This window comes from Phodopus roborovskii, unplaced genomic scaffold (assembly GCF_943737965.1).
Source record: "Phodopus roborovskii unplaced genomic scaffold, PHOROB, whole genome shotgun sequence".
Lineage (NCBI taxonomy): Eukaryota > Metazoa > Chordata > Mammalia > Rodentia > Cricetidae > Phodopus > Phodopus roborovskii.
The window spans coordinates 252,439-271,388 of NW_026126410.1; the positions used below are offsets into that span (position 1 = coordinate 252,439).

General features: G+C 41.0%; 1 protein-coding gene across 3 annotated transcripts in view; it reads right to left on the reverse strand.

The window, feature by feature from the left end:
- Snx25 (sorting nexin 25) overlaps positions 1 to 18,950 on the reverse strand; it is a 93,742-nt gene that overhangs the window by 16,132 nt on the left and 58,660 nt on the right. For all 3 annotated transcript variants that reach the window (XM_051182362.1, XM_051182361.1, XM_051182363.1), the window contains 5 exons: positions 10,939 to 11,120; positions 9,203 to 9,334; positions 7,055 to 7,327; positions 5,635 to 5,796; positions 807 to 938 (listed from right to left, as the gene is read on the reverse strand). In XM_051182362.1, coding sequence (XP_051038319.1) covers positions 807 to 938; positions 5,635 to 5,796; positions 7,055 to 7,327; positions 9,203 to 9,334; positions 10,939 to 11,120 — 881 coding nt within the window. The remainder of the gene's footprint in view (positions 1 to 806; positions 939 to 5,634; positions 5,797 to 7,054; positions 7,328 to 9,202; positions 9,335 to 10,938; positions 11,121 to 18,950) is intronic.

Consider the following 18,950-nt stretch of genomic DNA (forward strand, 5'->3'; position numbering starts at 1 on the left):
ATAAGAACAATGATAAGAACTAAAAGAACTAAAAGAAACAAACATTGATGCCCTGTGCTCACTCACAGCCCTGCTATTTGGGCTTAGTGTGGTGGGCATGACTAGTTTTACCTCTAGCTTCTCCCCACTCAGGACATGACAGCAGCAGTAACCATGCAGTAAATGAAAGGGGATAGAGCAGGGAACAAGAAAGCTAATGGGGGGGGGGCTAGTGAAAACAATCAAAGTACATTATATACATGTAAAAAAGTCATAATGAAATCTATTATTTTATACAACATATATTTATAAAAGAAATGGTTAAGAGAGGGAATAAAGCGCATCCTCAAAAAAAAAAAAAAAAAAAAAACAAAACAAACAAAAAACCCAAATACCTAAGAGGAAAAATATTCATTACTAAAGATCTTAGAGTTTCTGAGATCTAACTGAACAAAATGGAACAATAAAACATATTTACATTTTTGATTGTTTATTATCTTCAACTTCCTAGGAATACTTTCCATTTTATATCAATCATAACAAAAAATTAGTTATCCAAGGGCATTGACTGTTCCTGTCTCAAGGTTGCTCACAATTCAATGAACAGAGCAACTCTGACTGAGGTGGAGTAAGACAGATCCACGCCACGAGGTCTTGCAAAGTTTCCATTCACGCACGAGCACCCCAGAGTGAAAACAGAGGGAAAGGAAGGTAGTAGACAAAGGTGGCTAAAAGAATGAGTACAGTTTTTGTCCTTCAGTCTTAATTCTCCAGGGCTTATACAGAATTCTCTGGCTTATACAGAAGAGCAGCAGCAGCAGCAATACCTCTGCATTGGTGATGGCCGCTTTCCACAGGCCCAGGTTCTCACACCACCAATCTGTTCTTGCCATGTGTAGCTGAAGATCTGTGCATTCTTTCTCTATTAGCAGGATTTCGTCCTTCAACTTGGAAATAATCTACCACAAGAAAAACAACCAGGAGTTATGAAAACAGTCAAAGGCTCTGCAAGCCGTCAGAAAAGCAGCATACAAAATCAACACCCAAACAGCTGTGCTTCTATACACCAAGAACGAAAGGCCCAAAATAGGAGAGGTTTCACTTAAAACAGCCCCTAAAAGAGTAAGATTCTCAGGTATTAGCCAAGGAAACAAAAGAGTTCTCTAATACAAATTATAAACTACCAATAAAATAATTACAAATGAAAAATATTTGTAGAGACCCAAAGCTCATGACCTGGAAGACTTAATATTACTGCAATAACAGCAAAATCACACATGAAATACAATCACTGTCATAATCTCAATGGCAGAAATACAAATATTCATTCCTAATTTCATATGGAATTTCAAGAAACACCCCAAACCCAAAGAATTTTGAAAAATAAGAACAAAGTTAGAGTTCTCACCCTTCCTGCCTTCCAAACTTATAAAGCTACAGTACTGAAAACATGTGGTCATATAATTTTCAATAAGGGGGCCAAGAGCCTCTCAACAGATGACACTAGAAAACTGGATAGCCCCATGCAAAAGAATGGAGGTGGACCCCAATCATTAAATAAGAATAACCAGTCACAAAGGCACACAAACTACAAAACAGAACATGAGGGAATCAGCGGCAATGTTGAATGCTTCCAGAATTAGCTGTAATTTCTTGGTATGACACCAAAGACACAGGTAACAAAAGAAAAAAACAAAACAAAACAAAACAAAAAACAAAAAACATAACAGTGAAGATGCGAAGCACCAGAGCGGAGAAAATACTTACATAAACATATTGATAAAGCTTGAATGATAGAAACATAAAGAGAACGTCTGACCTTCAGTAACAACACCAAACAACCTAAGTTAAGAATGGGGAATACACATTCTTTTCAAAGAAAATACATGAAAGGCTAATAGGCACATGAAAACATGGCCACTGACACCGGTAAGTAGGGAAATGCAAGTCAAAACTACAATGAGACCCCTTTACTGGGATGAGGAGTATCAGAAAATAAAAGAGGATGTTTTGTAAAATGGAACAAAAGTTGGAAAATGTGATGGCTGTTCCTCCAGTAATAAAGAACAGAGTCACCGAGAGCCCTGCAATTGCACTTTTGGGAACATATATCTACAAGCGGGATTTTGAAGCATTGGAAGCAGGATTTTGAAATGATTTCTGTAAACCAATGTTCACAGCAGCATTATCTGTAACAGGAAACCATGACTACTGACCTATTACATCTTAAATGCCATGCTTGCCCCTCCTTGGATGTCACATCTTTCATGTATGTTTGCAGTTTACAGACAGTAAACTGTCTCTGAGAAGTCCTCACAGCTTCCTGCCTCAGAAGGCCACGAGAAGCTCCCTGTCCTCAATGTCATCACTAACTCTGGGTGATTTTTTTTTTCCCCCATAGAAACAGCATGTATGACTCTTGAGAGCTGGGGGCAGACTGCTGACTGCCACACTGATTGTGTGTGTGTGTGTGTGTGTGTGTGTGTGTGTGTGTAGGCCAAAAGCTGATGTCAGGTGATATCTTTAGTAGCTTTCCAATTTATTTGTTGAGAAAGGGCCTTTCACTGAACCTGGAGTTTGTGTTTCATTCTGGGTAGCACGGCTGGCCCGAGCACTGAGAACACACCTATCTGCAATCCCCAGCACTGAGTTATACACACATTAAGCACATTGTCATGCTTAGCTTTTTACATGGGGATTGGGGTTTGAACTTAGGTCCTTGTTATTGTGCAGCAAACACCACTGACTAAACAAACCATCTAGCCAGTCCCACGTTTTTCTGGCTTTTCATGTCATCAGCAGAGCACAACGCAATTATTCTTAGCTTCTGTGAAAACTACAGTTTGCTTCAGAATCAGAATTTCTCTATAGAAATAATGTAAAACCTGGGCTAACTTTACATGCAACAGCTTATGATACTGTTGGTCAAGAGATCCAAAAGGTGGAGTGTTAGGCCAAGCCCTGATCGAGAAGAACACTATTACACAAATGAAATGCAGATTCATATTTAACTAAAAAAAAAAAAGAAAAGAAAAAGAAAAAGATAATCATCCTGGAAAGGGCTTCCCTAGGTGTCTGTTAACTGTTAGATTGCTAAAGTCTTTTCAACATCAATCTTTAAAAATAAATAATAAAAACATGCCTGTTACACATATTTTATATATTTTACATTTTCTAATTTGAATGACTTACAAGGTAGATGAGCCTCCTCCTGGAGCCTTGGCACAACTGTCAGGAGTGGAATGCTCCCTGCACAGCCCAGAGATTTCCTGGTTTAACAGGAAATGAGGACTGCCCTCACTGGGATCTGAGATTAATGTTCAAATTAAGCCATCACAAAACTGAAGCCTCCTAATCGATTGAGGGTCCCTTCATGTAGTTATGGCTCAGAATGCTTAGCCCAAAATTATTATAAATTCTTTCAAGACAGATTGAAGAATGTCTCTCAGCCCAGTGACGACCCAAACAGAAAATACTTCACTGAATACTCTCCTACTCATCTTTCATATGGCTTCCTGGGAATACATCTTATTTTAAAAGGGTTAATCCAGAATAAACACAACTGTTCTGGAAGAACACATCACATGGCAGGCTGTCTGTGCATTGCGCCAGCTGATTCTGTTTGTTATGGCTAACACACTAACTGGGAGCAGCTCCATGTTGAGGGGAAATAAATCTATTCTCATGACGACTCTGGAAGCCTGGTACTTGTTTCCTTTTTCTATCACAACTCTAGAAAGTGACAAAATGGGCTATACTCTCCAGGGCTTTTTCCAGTGTCTTCTTCAAAGAAGGCCCACTGCTCTACCTGAACACTGACTGGATTATACCTGAGTTAGTATTTTGACTGTAGATTGTTGAATGCTTCTATCACCTTGATTTGCTTACAGCATTGTTTCCAAAATAATCTCCCATTACAAAATCCCTTGGATAATCATGAAAGAAGATGGAGACCCAATGTGAGTCATTAAAATTGTTTTACCACAAGTTGCTTCCCTCAGCACATTCAGAAAAGCTGGAGGAGACTTGTAGAGTAGAACAAATCACACCTCTACTTTAGAAACCTTGTTGGATTCCAAAGAGATGCAAAAACAGTACCAATTTGTGAGCTGCTCTTTACATTAAAGGTGTGTGTGTGTGTGTGTGTGTGTGTGTGTGTGTGTGTGCGCGCGCGCGCGTGTGTGTGTGTGTGTGTGTGTGTGTTGAAGGGCTCAGGCTCTCACCCAGCCGGCTGATTTGGCAGCCATAACAGGCTGCAGAAAAGACACAGCAAGACAAAGGTCCTTGACTCAGCAACATGTGCTGAGTTCCTGACCTTGCCCTCGTCCTTAGGGAGCCAGATACCCTCTATGTGGCAAGGGAACAATCAGAAGTTAGCTGGCAGACTCTGGATGTGACTTACTGATAACAATTTACTGATAACAGAGCATAGCAACCACCCTAGGAGGGCCTCTAGGCATAGCAACCGTCCTGCAGCTGCAGCGGACCAATCAACACCAGACAGGTTGCCCAGGGCTGGAGTTGCACCAATCCTGAGACTGCTGCTATGCAACTATTGGAACCCCCAGACGCTCCCCTTTCTACCCCAACATATGCCCTGCCCCACTGCTGCTTGAGCTCCCTCCTACTCTGCCTGTGGTGTGGGATGGATAGGGGAACCAGGAAAAATCAAAGACTCTTGCTTTTGCATCAGGTTGGGTCTCTTGGTGCTTTGGGGGTGCGGGGGTCAGAGTTTGGGTACAACAGTGTGTGTGTGTGTGTGTGTCTTCTTCAATCGCCTCTCACCTTACTTGAGAACCTGCAGTCCATCATTTTGGGCACCCTGGCTGGTCATCGGGCTCCTAGGAGCTGCCTGTCTCATCAGTGATGCCTTTGCCTCCTACACCTCCATGCCTGCTTCTACACAGGTGTGGGAATCCAAATGCAGGCTCTCACACTTACACAGCAAGCACCTCACCATGCAGGACAGAGAGGGCATCAAATCCTCTGGAACTGAAGTTAAAGGTAGTTGTTAACTGCCATGTGGGTTCTGGGATCCAAACCTGGATCCTCTGCAAGTGTAACAAGTGCTCTTACCCAGAGGTCATCTCTCCAGCCCCAAGTTGTTTATATTTTTTTAAGTTAATTTTCAAAGATCTTTAATTTGCTTTCCATGTGTGAGTGTTTGCCTGCATGTGTGTCTAAGCAATGTCTGTGTGCCTGGTGCCTGCAGAGGAAAGACAGGGGTGTCAGATACCTTGGAACTAGGGTTATAGACAGTTGTGAGCTGCCATGTGGGTATTGGAAATCAAACCTAGGTCATGCTCTTTAGTACTGAACCATCTCTCCAGTCCCTATTCTGAAGAAAAACTTTAACTATGCTTTTCCCCTTCCCCAGCAAACGGAAGAATCAAATTCTTCGGGACCAGTGTAACAGGTGTTCAGAATTGCAATGAAAAGGGAATATCTAACATTTTCAAACTTGGATTTTAGTGAAGCAGTTTTCATAATTCTTTGCGGCTCCCCTGGTTATGAAAGCACAAACAATGGAACCTACTCCTTGATCCTGGTTGGTTGCCATTCTTAATGAAGCGGACAGTTCTCAACATAAAGGGAAAACTACTATTTACAAAGAAGACAAACTTTCAGAGACATCCTTGAAAGCAGGACAGTTACCTTCTTATCAGGTTTTGGTGCATTTTGAATAGAACTTAGAGCTTGCCTTTTATATTCAAGCTTCTCACTCAGCTCTCGAAGTTTGTTTACAGCAAAGCTGCCTTGATCGCTAATCTCGCTGGTGCCTTCTATGGCTTCCTCGCCAGCCTCACTTCCTGAACCCTGGCAGAAAAACAGTAAGCCAGCATGTCTTAGCACCACAGAAAGTCACCTCTCACCCACTGCACAATCCTGTCCCCAAACACTAGATTCCCGTGAAGGGAAGAAGGCTGCTGGAGAACTTCCAGAGTGTTTTTCTCCTTCCCCAGCAAAAGCTAGAATCAAGTCATTTGAAAACAATGCTCAGAATGCACGAAAGGAAGACATATAACAGTCCAAGTGGGAGGGGAAACCCATGGATCAATTCCCAACCACGAGAATCTGTGGGACAAGGGGAATGCTCTCCTTTCCATCTCTGCGGAAAACAGAGCTCACCCTCCACAGCCTTCTAACAGTATTATGAAATACTTTAAAATAATAAAATGTCCATATTTAACATCTCCATGGCATTTTAGTGAATTTTTTATTTTGTTTTGCTTTGGGTTTTTGTTTGTTTGTTTATCTTATTCGTCTTTTGCTCATTTTTTTTTCCAATTTTCATTTTGTATGTGTGAGTTTCCCTTGCATTTTGGTGCTCATGTTTTGGGGGAGTAGTGGGACACTGACACCATAAAATTAAAATTGTATTTGGGGAGGAGTTGGCGGAGGGGGACACATGATCAAAATATGCTTTATAAACAGATGAATTAAAAAGTCTTCAAACCCACACTCTACTAGAAGTATTTCAGTGTGGATATTATTCAGTATTGCTCTTGAAAATGTATTATGTAAGCCAACATGTATTTTACAGGTAAATAGCATTTGCAATGTGATTTGGGAAGACTGTGGCTATCAAATAATAGATTACTTAATTTCCATCTGTGAACACTATACGGAACTGCTCAGGACTCTCTTCCGGTCTTTTCTCCTTAACTTTCTCCCAGATTGCTTCCTGGATGTTTTTAATTAATTGTAGCAAACAGCAAATTAAATTAACTGGAAGTCCTGTTAATTCCAGAAAAACAAGCTGTTTTCAGTTTTGGATGTTCGTGCTTATTACGTATAAAGATACACATTAGGACAAAATCCTACACCTTGTCCTCACTCAGAGAATTTATTTAGTCTTTCATGAGAAGCAATGTCACACACGTGAGGGTGTTATAGTCAGTTACAATTCTAGGTGCGCTGTGTGCCACCCCTCTGCTTATATGAAATAAAACACATTCTTCCATGCAGTGACATTTCAAACCTCTCTTCCCTTAACTTCTTGTCAGGTATTTGGTTGTTAAGGAGAAAAGGAACTACCACAGAAGAGAGCAAGTGAAAGTTAAACGTGGCTCACCAGCTCATCCTTGTCGGAAGTCTGCTGTGCATCCTGCTTTTCCTCTTCCTTCATCAACAGGCCCTCATACAGGTCACTGACGATGAACAACAGGTAATACCTGTCCCGCAGCATCTCGTACACATCAGATTGGATTCTGCTGAACACCTCAATGCCTTTGTTTCCTACCAGACACTGCTGGATGTCTTTGTAAAGTGACTTTTCCACGGGTATTTCTTTGCTTTCCACAAAGAAATTCTGATAAATTTCACCAACTAGTTGTGGGATTTCATTCTGAAAAGACAGGAAGATGAAGAGAGCAATTATTTCCCACTAAATTCCCTACATGCCAAAGGTAGATGGACCCCAGAACTGGAAACTTGTGGTCTTAGCCTTCTGTATTTACATTCAGGGGAGGAAGTATCAGACCTGGAAATAAAACCACCACTTCTGTGAGATGAATACTTAGATTGAGCAGTTAATATTTGCAGAATGCTCAAGGAAGATTAAGTTAAGAGAAAGAGTGGCTCTCCTATCGCAACAGACCCTCAACTTCACAGAGACGTGACTTAGAAACTAAAGTCTTACTGACTTTGATCTGATGCAATAATGAGAAGTGCTAACATGAAAAGAAATTCTCAGCCCAGAAAGAAGCCAACAGAGTAACCATAGATAAAAACACAGTGGGTATTCTTCAGACTTAACGCTTCAGAGTAACTCCACTGTTCCCAAGCCACACCCGATAGCTGAGTCCCGAGAGTCACACTGGGGTCACTGCTGTAACTTGTAGAAAAATGAAACACTCTTCCCACCGACATGATCCTATATGTTCCAGGGGTGCTCCCTCAACTCCAGGAACACTATACAGACTTCCAAACAGTCATAAGAAGACATAAACTAAGGAACGCAACTCTCTCTCTCTCTCTCTCTCTCTCTCTCTTTTTTTTTTTTTTTTTGTTGTTTTCTCTGTGTAGCCCTGGCTGTCCTGAAACTCACTCTGTAGACCAGGCTGGCCTCGAACTCACAGAGATCCAACTGCCTCTGCCTCCCAAGCTCTGGGATTAAAGCTGTGTGCCACCACTGCCTGGTGAAGACAACTCATTTATCAGGCTGTCAGATCAGACTACAGCTACTTACAGGCAGCTAACATGCTTTTATTTCATTGAAAAACTTCCAACTATAGTCAGTAGTTAGGGAAAACTCTTTACACTTTACAATATTCTTTCGAGAGCAGCCAAAGTCAGCTAGAGTCAAGGCTAATGATTATGTTGAGTAATAAATTAAGAATAGTCCTGAGTTTTAAAATAGCACAAGACTGAATTTAGCTGCTCAGTACATGTGTGATATATCAGGTACTTAATTTGTTTTTCTTTTCTAGTCATATTCATATGCAGATGAAATTAAATGCTCTTTGCACTTACGTTAATGAATCACTCAAATGCTATATGTTAATATATATGGTATACATGTGAGTTAGATATATTTACCTATACAAAGAATATTTAGACGTTCTTTAATTCTAAAACATGCATTTAGAACTTATTAAATATAGTGCATATTGTCTTTGCTCTCAAAAGCATTCAAAACCAAAAATGTTTGTGCGCCTTTGTTTGATCATATTTTATGTGAAAAAAAAAGGGAAAAAAACTAATATAAAAAGTGTTCATTACAAACATAAAGAATGAAAACCCACATAATGGCAGAGCAAGTTTATGAGGCTTAAGCGACAGGGATGAGATCTAGTCTTTTATAAGAGCAACATGGATGGATGCATATTTTTGTAGTTCATTAAAATGATAAAATCTAATCTCTTGGTACACTTGTAAATATTCCCCTTGACTATTTGGTCAAAGCATCTTCTATAAAAATACACTTTAATTTTTTTGTCATAATATAATGATGTACAATGTTCCTTTAACGTGTACTTATCCTAAGCCGGACATGGTGGTGCACACCTTTCATCCCAATACTCTGGAGGCAGAGGCAGGTGGATCTCTGTGAGTTTGAAGCCAGCCTGGTCTACAAAGAAAGTTCCAGGACAGCCAGGACTATATAGAGAAACACTGTCTCAAAAACAAACAAAATATAGATAGGCAGATAAATAGACTTATTCTAAAGCATCATTGAGTTTTCATTAACTAATGATTAATACTCTTTAAAGTAAACTACCTTGTTAGCAGTCTTCAGGTGTTCAACAGACTCCCAAAAGCCAATCAGAGTCCCCTTGTCTATCCGCTCCATGTATGTTCCAAAACGCTCTCGGTAGAAAGGATTGGTCATAATATCTTCAAACTGAAGAATCTATTAAGAAAATATAAGAAAGTGGGATGGTTTGAATAAAAATGTCCTGTAGGTTCATAGGGAATGGCACTATTTAGGAGGTGTGGCCTTGTTGGAATAGGTGTGACTTTGTTAGGGGAAGTGTGTCACTGGAGGAGGGCTCTGAGGTCTCAGATGCTCAAGCCAGGCCCAGGGTCACTCTCTTTTCCTGCTGCCTGTTGATCTACATATAGGAACCCTGAGCTGCCACTCCAGCACCATGTCTGCCTCCATGCTGCCATGCTTCCTGCCATGACGATAATGGACTGAACCGCTGAGCTGTAAGCCAGCCCCAATTAAACGTATTCTTATTAAGAGTTGCTGTGGTCATGGTGTGTCTTCACAGCAATAGAAACCCAAAGACAGACAGATTTTCTTTTTTCTTTTTCTTTTCTTTTTTCTGGTTTTGGTTTTTTGAGACAGGGTTTCTCTGTGGCTTTGGAGCCTGTCCTGGAACAAACTCTTATAGACCAGGCTAGTCTCAAACTCACAGAGATCCACCTGCCTCTGCCTCCCGAGTGCTGGGATTAAAGGTGTGAGCCACTAATGCCCAATGCCCAGGGAAGACAGATTTCCTAAAGATGCAATTTCAAATAGCAGTCTGCTTTTAACTTCTACACTCATGGAAAAACTGCATCTTCGGGTCATACACAATGTAAAGTAATATACCTGATAAGATGAAATAGCTATCAGATTTCTAAATTTTAAATTCAGATTCCTGAATATTCAAAAATCACTAATTTTATATTAAATATTTAGTTATTCAACAAACATTTATTTGATACCTATTTGATATCAGGACACAGATAACAATTCTTGTTCTGATGGGATTGTAATTTGCCATGAAGCCCTGTTCCCCAAGCTCCTTGGGACAGACTGTGGCAGTTTGCTCCATCCAAACTGTTCCAGTTCTTAGAAGACAAATGTGATCCTTGCACCTAGAATAGAGCACTTAGAGAGTATCCCCGTGCTCTATGGGATTTAATCCCCAAGAGCAGATAGTCCAGGGCACAGCACAAAGGCCACTGCCACATTATGGTTTAGGCAGAAAGCACTAAGATTTGTGAGTCAACCACATCTGGTCTTTATTTAGTTCTGCCTCATCCTATCTATGTGGCTTTGGGCAAGATAATCAAATATACTACTTCATTATCTAAATATCAAGAAATAGCTCACAGCAAGTTGGCTAGAGTTAAGTGAAATAGTTTTTACTTCTTAGGTGGAAATTTTTATCTAGTTGATAATGGGTGACTCTGTAATTTAGGCTCTGCAAACAGAAAATGTTTCTCTTGAAGAGCAAATGAGTTGAGAAAAGAAGGTTGGAAAACACACACACACATGTGAACACACACATGGGCATGTAACCACACACAGGCATGTACACACGTACATAGACATATACACTGCCTACCATCACTTGTCATTTACAGAATTCAAGGACACCCAGTAATAGCTTTTTATTCATGAAACCAACAACATGTAGCAATGAAGCATGTCTAAAACATTAAAATAGAAAAATAATAAGCATATAGTCACACTGTTCATGATAAACTGATAATGGTCAAACAAGAAGCTACACGCCCTACCTTTTGGCTCTGAGGCCCTTCCCCTTCATCCAAGGCTCCATCTTCTTGCTGGTCATAGGCAGGACCTCCCAGGATTCGGATTCTCTTCTCACACTGCTTCTTTGCCACAGTCAGCTGGTTGATATATCTTTTCATGTTCCTGGCCCTCAAGAGATCAGTTTTCATGGCTGCCGACTCCTTACCTTGAATAAGAGAGAGAGTGGTCAGTCAGGAGACAGAACACAGCAACTCCGAACCAGAACAGTGTCTGCTGTGCTGTATCTTAATATATTTCATTTTATTTGATTTGATTTTTGAGGCAGGATTTCACTGTGTAACTCTGTCTAGCCTGGAACTTGCTCTGAAGACTAGGCTTGCACACAAACCCACCTGCCTCTGCCACCTGAGATTAAAGGCATGAACCACCATACCCAGCTTTAATGTGCTATATATTAAACAATAGATGAAAATTCGACAGATGAGAATTCATCAGAAATATGTACAGGTTCGCAGATACAAAATCCAACCATTTATAGAACTTACTCAAGTGTAAAATGTATTGAGTATTCACTGTGTGTCTGTCGGGCACTGGCTTGACTGAGATTCAAGACCAGTTGCTTTACTTTAGCATCTACCAAAGAAAGAAACAAAGACAGCATGAACAATTAAAAGTGTAATGTGGAGCCAGGTGGTGGTGGTGCATGCCTTTAATCCCAACACTCAGGAAGCAGAAGCAGGCAGATCTTTGTGAGTTTGAGGCCAGCCTGGGCTACAGAGTGAGTGCCAGGACAGGCTCCAAAGCAATACAGAGAAAGCTTGTTTTGAAAAACAAACAAACAAAAAAAGTGTAATGAGGGCAGAACAGAATATATAGACACCCTCAGATTCTTTGGCAAAGATCTAGCCTGGGCTTTCTTGAGAACATTATATTCATGCAACCATGGACAATTAAAAGAATGTGGCAGACAGAAGGACTAGCAGGACTGGAAGCAAGAAGCCTGGGCCAGGAGGAACACAGCTCTAGGCCCTGCGTAGCAGGTGCAAATGGGAGCTCAAATCCAAATAAACAGGCAGGTGAAGACACAGGAAGAAAACTCTGTTCTTCAATCCCACAGTACTGCAGAGGTTTTAGTAGCTTTAAGAGGTCTGCTGCTGTCTTACTTAAGGTTCCTACTGCTGTGGTGATTAAATACCAGGATAGAAAGCAACTTGGGGAGGAACGGTTATTTAACTTAGTTTTGATTTTTATAGGAACCTACAGATGAGAGACCGAACTTTTGAAAAACGGTTTTGGAATTTTACAAATAGATGCGGTGTTTTAGAGTAACTGTGGATGTTTTAGAGGAACATTGTAATTTTAGATCTGTAGAGAGATTTTGAATATTTTAATGAGATGTTGGGTTTTATAAGTATTTGAATTTATAAGGGCTGGGATTTTAAAGTTCAAAATATGTTTTTATGTTGTGATACTGATATTCACATAAGAGCTTGAGGATGAACAAGAAAGGAAAGCTAATGGCTTAATGGTGATGTAGAAATGTAAGATGAAATAAACCTGTTCCTCCTCAATCTGATGGGGCATTTTCTCAATTATAGTCCTCTCCTCCAAAATGACTCTGCCTCTGTCAGGATCACAGACATCAATCAGGATATACACTATGAATGTGTTTATCAGACTACATAGGAATACCCTTGCACGCGCACGCACGCACGCACACACACACACACACACACACACACACACACACACACACCAGATCAAGCAGGGAAAGACTGTTGGCTTGAAGGAAAGCCCACTGGAGGACTGTCACAGTGAGGCTGAGCTGGGCGGGAATGAACTGGTAACTCACAGCATTGGTACTACAGTAGACTAAAGGACTACAGTAGACTAAAGACTGCAGAGCCAGTGGCCAACAAGCAGACTAAAGGACAAATTACTAGGACTAAAAAGAACAAAAGAAGCATTAAATGCGGCTTCTACAACTTTGCTATAATCACAAATGGAAAACATGGGGTCAATTACTGGATCAGGACCACTAGAGAAAAAAAAACTGGATTTGTGGAAGATTACAATTTCCATTTTGGACTATGGAGTAGATATTCTCCAAAGTGGCCCCAATATTTTCTGTCTCACATACTCCTTAGCAATGTCTGTTATTCCTAGCAATTTCCCAATGGAAAGCAGGACATATGCTCTCTCTTCTTAGAATCCAGTGGGCTTACAACCACGGTGGAAGTGACTCTGACTTCCAAATCCAGATCACTAAGGGTCACTGACCTGGAGTCTCACAGCACTGAGCATGACATCCACCTGCTCACAAGGCACCCATACTTTGAGGCCCTAAAAGTTACTCCATGGAGACATCTATCATCAAGTGGAGCCTGGACCCTCGCAGACTTGGTGAGACTGAGATTGGCACCCATTCAGCCGATTCAGCACCCAGTGAGTGAGTACATCCTCTTGAATGTGAATCACAGCTAGCGTCACATTAAAAAGAGGAGTTACTTCTAAAGCCTAACCCCAAATACAGGCTCAAAAGCGGGAGACATGGCTGTTGCTTAGGACACTCAAGGGTACATTTTCTGTGAGTGCTGGCTAAAGTGGTAGTAATCATCAGAATGTTAGCCATATTGTTACCAGCCTTTCAACCACATTGGTTTGACACAGTTCACTCATCAACTCAAGCATTAATCGATGAGTCTAGAACAGAGGTAAGGACTGAATTAAAAACACAGAAGTAATCCCAGTATGGAAGCTACACTTGCAGGAGTTAGAACACACCCTGGAGATTTGATTAGGGTCTACGCTTCATTTCTCTCTAAGTGCAGACTGAGCAAAGTTTCTGTACATGTTCCCTAGAGACCTTCTGTTCCTCGGCCTAATCATGACTTTCTTCATGTCCTACCTTAGTCACTACATGCAATGCTTGAAATAGTCCCAAGGCAGGCTGAACACATCAAAATGTAAAAGTCAGGCATGGTATCAGAAAACACGCTTACTGGCAGGAGAGAATCAGCTTCCTAGTACTCACTGTCATAGGTAGACGGCAGCTCCATACGTGTCTGAATACACCATGAATGTTCTCCCATATGTGAGTTGGGAAGCTGCTGTCACCTGATTTCAAAATCAGTTTCCAAACTTATCCTGTGTTGGCTAATAGTTGCAGTAACCAGAGGACAAACTCAGAAATGATCCAAAAGAGGAAAAATATTTTGGAATTCCCTCTGTGTGAGCTAATGAAATTTGCTTCAAATTAATCAGTACATACCAGATGCTGTGTGGGTTTAATATACACTTGTAAAAGCTAATTTTTCAAAAAAAGAAAGTGTTCACTTTGAAATACACACACACACACACACACACACACACACACACACGGGGGGGGGGGTTCCATTACCAGCTCCTCCTGTCAGAAGGTTTGAGGAACATGAACATAGAATTTACTTAGGATTTACCCAAGGTTCAAGATGATATCCTAACAGGAAGCTGGCAGCATTTTCCAGCAGCTACTGAAAACTAAAGCCACCTGGGAACTCAACAATGTTTGCTTTCCTTTTCAACTTGAGGCTGCTATGTTCTTTTTGAGTAAAGAACAAACAGGATCACCTTATCACACCTACCACCCAAAGTGTCATAGCATCAAGTGTCACTTCATTTCAGTGGACATCACCCTTGTGAAAGTAGAAACCATGATAAGCCCATGATAGAGCCACATCTTCCATCGTGGAGACAACAGAGCCCATGGGCCTGGCACAGCCTCATTTTGGGGTGCCCGTAGTTCCCTTTCCTCCCTCAAATGCCCCATGTCTTGGCCCTGGGGGTGCTTCCTTTAGTTTATGGGGTCCAACATGCATGTGAGGCATTTCCAAAGTGATTGTGCTGCTTCAGTCTCACACTAGCTTTAGAACCCAGGCAGCCAGTGTGTTAAGGAGACAGACCCAGAGTTAGAACATAGATCTGGGTGCGCAGCATAACCCCCAAGTGTTGAGGTGAAGACCTAGGTGAAGGACGATGTCAAGACATTTCAGATCCAGCCCTGTCTACCTATCAAGCCTCGCCTCGCCATTGGATGCCAAGAACCAGCACAGTGCTCACATGATGTAGGCTAAACACTTAGGATGTCTCACCACTCTTTTTGACTTTGTGAATGCAGGACCATCTACTCCTATCTGCCTCACACCCAACGGGACTGAGAGATGCTCAACCTTTATGACTCCACACAGTGTTACTCTGTTCCAGGTTGACCATTCCACAGGTGTGACACAACTATACTCTGGACAATGTAAGTATTGTTGCATTAGACTATGACCTCTAGTGGGACAGTTTTACTCATTGCACTACTCAACCTAATACAAATGGCACCCAAAAATTTTTTGCTGAGTAAAGAAAGACCTGTTTCTAGTGATGCCTGGGCATACTCCTCTGATATGAAGCATCTTAGAAGATCTCAAGGGCTCTCTGAACTACCTAACATCAGAGAAGTAGCGTTGGCTCAGAGAAGAGATAATAGATATTAAATACAACTGATATGCAAGTGGTCCCTGGCAGAGCAATAGAGTAAGAGAGCAGCATGTGAAGCAGAAACAGAGTATACATAATTGTTTGGCAGAAAAGATGAACACAGAAACAAGAAGGCCTATGTATTTTGAGTGCAGTGAGGAGTCTATGGAAGAGGCAGTACCCAAGACAAGGGGAAAATATGCATATCAAAAGAAGGGGAAGACAATCAAGTGTTTGAAATAGCTTGAGTTGCATCACAAGGTCTGCATAGATTTTTAAATCATCATACTTCTGATGGGAATTATACAAGTAATCAATAATGTCCGAGAGTGAAGACTGGAAACTGATCCTGGAAATTAGCCAGTATCTTCCAATCTCCTCTAATCCCAAGATCAACAAATGCTTAACGTAATTAATGAGGACGATCCAATCCATATACACTTGTCCATATTTCAGTGAATAAAGTCTGGTGGAAGACAGTCTGTTGAGTAAACTAAACCAGAAACAAACTGTGCACTATTTTATAAGTTAGCTATAAAAATCTCCTTGTCACACACAATGTCATCTTCATGCTCAGAAGCCAAGTGTGAGTTCCCAAGGCACCATCAGAGTCCTCTCCTCTAGAGGACTCTGATACACATCTATTTCCAGGCACTCCTCCCTACTGAAGGCTCTGCCTGTCTTCAGTGACCCCCTCACTCCAACTCCATGTGGGCCACAACACTCTCCTGGCTTGGGAGATCAACTGCTGAACTCTCAGCTTGAGGTAATCAAGCCAGCTCTGAGGAAGTAGAAATATGGAGCCCTAAATTTCAAGTAGAGCCTCTATTTAAAAGCCAAACTGGATAAAGCAGGACTATGAAGTCAGAACCAAGACCCAAACTTAAAGGGGAAACACTTGATCCAAGAGCTGCCATGAGGTATGGCCAGGCTAGCCACTCCTACATGCTGTTGTGCTTAACCACTGGAGAAGGGCTAGGAACTAGTAATTTCTAACCATCCTCAGTGTCCTCTATGGTGTCAGCTAGCACCCTGCCTAAGATAATTCTGCTGTGAAGCTTCAATCTCCACCCATTCTATTTCTAATATACTTTATTGAGATATAATTTCTACATGATCAATTTCACACACTTTTTTTTTTATACGCAACTAAATAGTTCTTTCAAACATAAATTCAGAGTGGTGCAACTCACACTACAATCACAATAGGGAATGTTTCCTGTGTCCCCCTCCATTTTCAAGCATCTCAAGCCACTCTGATAGCCATAGGAAACTAAGATTCTACTGTTTGCCTGATTGGTTTGTTCTACACATCCCACGTGAATAGAATCATACAATGTGTGGCCTGTTGTGTCTGGTTTCTTTTACAATACTTTCAAAGTTTGTTCACTGCTGAGCAATATTCCATTATATGGATATACTCTTTATCTACTTTTTGTGAGTTTTGAATAATAGTACTGTGGATGGTAATGTACTAATTTTTGTGGAGATGCAACCTCACTTTTCCTTTAGTGAATGGAATTTCCTTTAGGGAATGGAAAGGCTAGGTCACATGGTAACTTCATGATGGATATCTTCAAAAACTGCCAAGCTATCAGGGACTGCGTGTCCAACTTCTCTACAGTCTCACTGGCATGAGTGTTATCTATCGGGTGTCACTTCAGTCATTTTTAGGAGGTATAGAATGCTATCTCATATTAGTGCTGATGTGCATTCCCCTATCATACAATGGTATTGCTTTCACATGCATCTTGACCATTTGCTCATCTTTGCAGAATGGGTCACCCTGCACATTTTTCTGTTGGGTTATTTGTGTTTTGATGACTGTGTTGTAAGAGCTCTGTGGATGCTGGATACAAGCTCCTCTGATACAAGACCTGTATGAGCCTTTGTCTTCCCTTCTGCATTCCCTTTTCATTCTCTCTCTCTTCTTTTTTCTTTTCTTTCTTTCTTTCTTTTTTTTTTTTTTTTTTTTTTTTGGAGGCAGGGTCTCACTCTGTAGTTCTTGCTAGCCTAGAACACTAGACATAGGCCAGGCTGGTCTTAAATTCATAAAGATATACCCACTTCTGCCTTTGAGTATTGGGATTAAAAGTCTACAGTACCATGTTTTACTTCTTTTCATTTTCCTGATTTCTTTTTACTTTCTTTTTTTGGTATCTAAGTTTTTAATTTTTGAAAGTCAGTTTACTATTTGTTGTTGCCTTTGAATTAAGATCCAGTATCAATGATGCATTTATAAAACTAGATATATAGAAGAAAGAATAACAAATGCTAAGGGAAGACAATGTAAAACACAGGGAGAAGATGGCCATCTACAACAGCCTCCTCTTATCTGTGATGAGTATCTTCGAAGTCCTCAGTAGATACCTGAAGATTCACATAGTACCAAAACTTGTATATATTGTGCCTTCATCTTTATATGCCAAACAATATAAAACTTAATTTAAATGCTAGGCCAAGCAAGATATTAACAACAATAATGAACTAGACACATTAAAACAACACACTGTAATAAAACTGCTATCACCGTTACTCTTGTGCCTTGGAGCCATTTTTTTAAGTAAGAGTTACATAAACAAATCCAGTCAATGGAAGTAGCTAAGGCAGCTGCTAAGTAACTAACAGGTGGACAACATATACAACATGGTACCCTGGGTGCAGAGCTTCTTTCCATTTAGGGCAACATTGAGCAAGTGTGTGTGTGTGTGTGTGTGTGTGTGTGTGTGTGTGTGTGTGTGTGTGTTTTGGGAGAGGGGTTTGCACCACACCACTCTTAACAGTTCAACCTGGAACTGCAGTAACCCAATGAGAAAATGGCTTCCTGGCTAAACTTACACCAACAAGGAAAATTACAGAAAAGATGAGGGTGGTAAGAAAAATCCCCATCGGGTGCACTCATTAAAACATCTGTCATTCTGTCTAGAAGTTAAGCATCTTCCCTATAAGAACAATGAAAATAAGGAGAGGAACACAACTGGTCTTCCAGGTTCCATTACCATGGGTTTCAAGGACACCCATCCTCATTCAGAGTACAGCTCAAGTCTCTAAACCCAGGCATGGCCGGCCCCTCATGACTACTTACTGCACTGTTGTAAGCTCATGTCTGTCAGTTTTCCTCCAGCCTATCTCTTTCAACCAACAGCATCTTCCTCAAATAGACCTCCAAGCTTCAGCCTTTAGGGTTACACTCATCCCTTGTTCAGGAGACACTCTCAAGTCCCTGGCCAATGCTCACAGTTCACCATACCTGTGAGGTCATCTCATGTTACTACCAAAGACAAAACTAGCCTCAGCTCTACACCCCGACCCATCGCCCACATAGACACACTGGTTTCCAAAGCACTTAGCACCTTCTGAAATATTTATGATTTTTTTTTATAACTGTTTGACTTCCACCTAGTTCAATGGGAGCCTCTTGTTTCATTACTTGCTATCACCAAAGAGGTACTCTATAAGATTTCCATGGCTGGATATGTATGGTCTTCCTAGGGGGCTGGGCTCAAGAGCCAGAGTCTTTTCCTCATCTGCA